The 6,031-nt window shown below is 49.6% G+C and overlaps 1 protein-coding gene across 1 annotated transcript; it reads right to left on the bottom strand.

The window, feature by feature from the left end:
- Nucleotides 1–1,743: 1,743 nt before the first annotated feature.
- LOC121385902 lies at nucleotides 1,744–5,793 on the bottom strand. The gene is made up of 2 exons (XM_041516693.1): nucleotides 3,294–5,793; nucleotides 1,744–2,543 (listed from the first exon to the last, which is right to left on the bottom strand). Exons 1-2 carry the CDS (start codon nucleotides 5,791–5,793, stop codon nucleotides 1,744–1,746), a joined length of 3,300 nt encoding a protein of 1,099 aa, XP_041372627.1.
- Between the last annotated feature and the right edge of the window lie 238 nt (nucleotides 5,794–6,031).

The raw sequence follows: 6,031 nt of genomic DNA, 5'->3' as shown, positions 1-6,031 counted from the left end.
AAATAATTATCCCTCAACTTAGCAATAGTTAATTGAGAATTAACTATTATTCCCCCACAAAATAATTTGGGACCCTCTCCCTAAGGAAAACAAGATAAAACAGGATTTTTCATGGCAGATACCTTCCCTCCCCCTCACAAAAGATGGAAAAGGTCCGCATCATCCAGGAAAAATATAATTTTATGTCCTGTTTCATCTTCTCGGTATTACATACTTACCTGAGAAGAGACCCCTTAAAAATAAGGTCTGTTCCCAGTTACCCAAAATCCAACCCCCCTTCCTGGGACATCTTCTATTATTACTTACCCACAGGTCTCCCATACCCAATTAACTGTTCCCCAAGTGGATGCTGAACACCAACCATTCACCTGAAATACATTTAACTGGATAATATTGTTAGACCTGAAATAAAACATTAAAATTAGACATATACAGTTATTCGAATTTAGCCCTAATTCTCTTGTCTAACAGACCATAATTGAAATATACCACCAGTGAAAATTCCCCACCATATGGAACTAATTATGTTCAATATTTTAAATTCAGTACATATCTCTATGATATGGAAGGTTGTTCCCAGCTAATGCCGGGTACCAACCCGCTCCATACAGACAACCCATATAACCTACGGGTTGAATAATCCCCCCCCCCCACCCCCTTTCCTTACTGGTTAACCAGCCCGTACAACCGCCTGGCGTTGGAGACAGTGCTTTGCAGTACTGCCTCCAGGGATGTGTTTCGAACCCTGGCCACCTCGGCTGCCACCTCTCCGAGGTAACTCGGGCCGCTAGGACCTTGGCCCCTCAGTCTGATATGAGGGGCATTTGTCTCCAATAGAAGACGATCGACGGGGATAAGCGCCACTGCCTGGCGTTGTTCCCCATCCATTGCAAACACCTTCCCGGAGACCCCAAAATAAGCCTCCGGGAACAACCTACAAGCATCCTTAACCGCTTGGCACCCCCCCCCCCCCCCCCCCCCCCCCCCCCCCCCCCCCCCCACCCCGTCGAAAGAGGTTAAGTGAATTGTTTGGGTTGGGGGGCACCTCTCCTGGAGGAGAAGGATACCAGCCGCGAGAGGGCCACGAAATCCAATTCCCCCCAACAAAACTCGCCACTACAGGCGTGGACGACTTGCTGGCCTCCAGGAGTGCTTTCATCAACAACTCCTGGGCCCTTCACGTCGGCTGAAAAGTCTAAACCAATGAAGACAGCCACCCCATTTTTAGTGGCCATCTTCTCCACCCATCCCCTATCCGCGTCTTGGACCGTGGTTGCGAACCGGGGATGAATCCCTACTACCACGTTCCAGGCCGGGTAACATTCCATCGTAGGTGGAAAGTGACCCGGCTCGATGTACACTGACACCTCCCCTATCACATCAATAACGGGGCAGGGAATACGGTGTGGATAGTGGTGCCGCACCACTTTCTCCAAACTGGGATCTGTGCCCAGTTTCATTACCCGGGCACAAGACTTTGGATGAAAATGGGCATCCACCCCTTGGAGCCGATCCCTCCCCTTGAATACTGGCCCAGGAGAAGCCGCCCAGCTCTCACCGGGCTCTGCCCCAACTGAGACCACCCTAGTGTCCCCTTCCGCCGACGGAGACTCCCCGTAATTTACGGGTGCATGTCCCACAGCCTGGGACTGGACATTTGGAGTCCCGAGACTTCTTACCCCCCCCCCCCCCCCGTCCTTTACCCGTGTCTGACCCCTTCCTCTTTTCCCCAAGGCTAACCGGTCAGGGCGTACGCCCAGCATCCTTGGGCGAAACCGACTCGGTCGATTCCGGTGAGGTGGGTCGGGGGGAACACAGACCTAACTGAGATCTGGGCGAGCCCAACCCCGGTGGAGGCCGGGGTAAGGCCACCCCCAGTGGAAACCTGGACAGAATCGGCCTGGACAGTCCCGGACTGGACATGAGAAACCCGAATGTAGGCAACTTTCCCCTTTCCCATGCCCCCAAGATTCCCCGTCGTCTCCCCCGGGGTAAGAATCCTGGAGGGGGAGAGCCCTCCTTTAAGTCTATCAGCCTGGGAAAACAGAAAGGGGGGATATCGGGCAGGGAATCCTCCAATTGGAGTGACGACCCCGCCGCCGCCGGTGGAGACACACTTACCTCCCCCAGGTCCTCTTCCCAAGGCGACACACCCACCTCGACGGACTCCTCATGAGATGGCGGGCCCACCTCGGCTGGCTCCTCATGAGGTGATGGGCCCACCTCGGCTGGCTCCTCTTGGGGTGGTAGCCCCACCTCGGCTGGCTCCTCTTGAGGTGATGTCTCCACCTCGGCTGGCTCCTCATGAGGTGATGGGCCCACCTCGGCTGGCTCCTCTTGGGGTGGTAGCCCCACCTCGGCTGGCTCCTCTTGAGGTGATGTCTCCACCTCGGCTGGCTCCTCATGAGGTGATGGGCCCACCTCGGATGGCTCCTCTTGGGGTGGTAGCCCCACCTCGGCTGGCTCCTCTTGAGGTGATAGGTCCACCTCGGCTGGCTCCTCTTGAGGTGATGGGTCCACCTCGGCTAGCGTCACTCCCCCACCTACCCACAACTGTTTGGTCCTCGTGATTCATTTTCTATGAGAAAGAAAAGAACAGTTCAAAAGGACCTAAATAATACTAACCCGAACAAGCCAACCTACCATAATGAATAGTTAAAGTGTCCTCTGTCGGGAACTTATCCGTGCACCTCATCTCCCCACACCAGCAAGTACAACACCATTGAACCAATAAACAGAAAATCAGCAAATACATACTTTAATTAGCAAATCAGCAAATCATGCAATATAACCTAAAAAAAAACAATTTACATACTCACCAACCAGTCCATTTGGTATATAATGACAATACTTAATTTCAAGAAATCAACCATAATTAATAAAAAGTAAGAAATAACAATAGAGATAATTAAGCACCATATCAACGAGCACACCAACCACAACAATCAAGCACAGTAAAGCGTGGTTAAGCAGTGTATAGAGACAACAACCAAGGAGAAAGGAACTACATAAGAGGGGCGACTATAAGTGAAAGTGCAACTAGTCCTAAGAAGCACAACATGGAACACACCGTACTCACCACCCCTCTGACGGTACTCACTGCGGTGAGTCTGCTCCACACACGGGACAAATGTACAAGTCCATCAATCTACCCTCCTCCGGAGTTACCTCCACACACACACCATGATACCATTCTTTACACCGGTCGCACTGTATCATGAATTCACCTGTGTAAGGCCCCATACAAAAACAATAAGTTTGTTGGCTCTTTGTTTTTCCCCTAGTTTGTCTACCCTGTTCTGTTGTTTCCTTCTTCTGGCCCAGTAACTCCCCTTTTGCCCGATCTAACCATGGTGGTACCCTCCGATCTTTACACAATTTTAATCGGTCATGGTTGATCACTGACACTCCTTTACGGAGTTGTACTTTGTACAAATAAGGGGAAATGCATTCCCTTATCAGTCCAGGACCTTTCCATGGTGGGCTAAGTTTTTTGTTGTCCCCTTTAAGAACAGCCGTGTCCAACACATACACATAGTCCCCTTTGGAATACTTGTGTTCTGCTGTTCTCAGGTCATAGTCCCTTTTCATTCTTTTCTGGGACTCACCCAACTTATCCCTAGCCAGTTCATGCGCACTCCTGATGGATTCTTCAAGCTGGGCCACATACTCATCAACATGTGCCGGCTGCTTCCCTACAGGGGGCCTGAACATGAGATCTGCAGGTTGATTGACCTCTCTACCCAGCATACGGTGATTAGGAGTGTAACCTGTGTGGCGGTTTACCGCAGAGCGTAAGGCCCCTGCCAACTGAGCCAGGTTATCATCCCACCGGGTTTGAGATTTGTCAATATAGCATCGAACAGCATCCATGAGTGTACGGTTGTACCGTTCGACCTGTCCGTTAGCAGATGGACGATAAGGTGTGGTTCGGGCTTTATGAATATGGAGCAATTTACACACTTCTTGAAATAGCTCCGATTCAAAATTTCTCCCCTGATCAGTGAATATTTCAAAAGGGTAACCAAATCTCGAGAAAACCTCATTGATAGCTGCCCTTGCTGTCACCTCAGCTGTCTGGGATGGCAATGGTATGCACTCTACCCACTTTGTAAACTGGTCTACCATCATGAGTACATACTCATTACCATTTTCAGTCTTGGGTAATGGTCCCAGGAAATCGAGATGTACCCTCTCCATAGGAACCCCCGCATGAAACTGTTTCATGGGGCTCCTCGCCTTCCTATTACCCTTCTTACAACGGTTACACTGTACACAGGTAAACAAAACGTTTTTTACAGCCCTAGACATACCGTACCAATAATACCTGGCACGCATTCTGCATTTGGTACGTTCCACGCCCTGGTGTCCTGATGCTGGAATGTCGTGATTTACCCTGAGCCACTCCCGTCGCAAGGAATGGGGTACAACTAGCAGTTCTCTGCTCCCCGAATCATCCACAATTCGTTTGTACAGTACACCACGTTCATCTAAATGAAACGTGTCCCGGTTAATCCAATAGCACTTGGATTCACGGTCACCCAGAAACAATTCTGCCTCACTGGGTACTACCTGCGTCTCCAACCATTGGATAACCTGTCTCAAACCCCGATCCTCACGCTGCTTTTCCTTCATCTGGTCAGCCGAGTACCCCACAAAGGAGTTGTCACCCGAACTGTCCTCAGTAATAGTTACTGACAGCACTTTGTTAGGGACCACACCTACATCTATATGTGTACACAATGGCCCTGTACTCTGGGGCTGGAGGTCGAACTCAATACCCCCAGTGAGCAACTGCTGGAACTCAGTACTCTGCACCACTGACGCACTCTCAGTCACAGCGGAAACCACCTGCCGTACCAGTGTCAGTTGATCCACCCTGGTGGCTAAAGGTACTGCATCATCTACGTTGTCAAAAAACGAGCCCCAATTATCATTGGCTCGTACACAATACTTGCAGCCCCCACAAGGCAAGTCTTGTAGTCTGACACCTGCCTTAAATTCTGGGCATGGTTGTGATAAAGGCAGTCGTGATAAGGCATCAGCGTCCATGTGCTGCTTACCGGGTCGGTGTTGAATCTGCATGTTATATTGACGCAGTTCATCTAACCATCTGGCTAATTGACCTTGTGGTTGCTCAAAGTTTAACAACCAGGTTAAACTGTTATGATCAGTTCGCACTAAGAACCTCCTACCCAGCAGATAGTGGCGGAACTGACGGGTAAACTTTACAACCGCCAACAATTCTTTCCGGGTAGTACAGTATTTTTTCTGTTCGGAGGTGAGGCTACAGCTGGCATAAGCAACCGTTCTTTCGGTGCCGTTTTGCAGCTGAGACAAATCTGCCCCTATTGCCTTGTCCGACGCATCCGTATCAAATATGAATGGGTCATCTTTGTTGGGCAAAGTTAGCACCGGAGTGGATACCAGTGCATCTTTTAGCTTAACCCAAGCTGCCTCCTGAGCAGGTCCCCACATAAATGCTTTTTTACCCGTGATCTCGTACAAGGGGACTGCAATTTCCGCAAAGTTAGCTATGAAATTGCGATGGTAGTTGGCAAAGCCCAAAAAGCTCTCTACTTCCCTTGTGCACCGGAGAATAGGCCACTCCCGAACACTGTCGGCATATACAGTACCAATCTCTACCCTGTTGGGACCTATCACTCTACCCAGAAATTCCACCTTTGTTTGAAACAGTTCACATTTCTTGGGTTTGAACTTCAGACCATATTCGCGAAATCTGTTAAAGACTGACCGCAAATTAGTCAAATGATCACCCTGGTCCTTACCCATGACCAAAATATCATCCAAGAATGCTAATGCCACATTCCACGTTAACCCTCTCAAAACCAAGTTCATGGCTCGAGCACAGCCCAAAACCCATGCGTACGAACTCAAAAAGGCCATACTTTGTCACAAAAGCTGTCTTTTTCCGGTCCTCTGCTTTAACACCAATCTGGTAATATGCTGAATTAGCATCCAGTTTAGAAAACCAGATATTTCCAGACAGGGTGTCTAAACACTCATCTAT

Source organism: Gigantopelta aegis, chromosome 12 (assembly GCF_016097555.1).
Source record: "Gigantopelta aegis isolate Gae_Host chromosome 12, Gae_host_genome, whole genome shotgun sequence".
Classification (NCBI taxonomy): Eukaryota; Metazoa; Mollusca; class Gastropoda; order Neomphalida; family Peltospiridae; genus Gigantopelta; species Gigantopelta aegis.
This window is presented reverse-complemented; position numbering and strand designations above follow the sequence as displayed.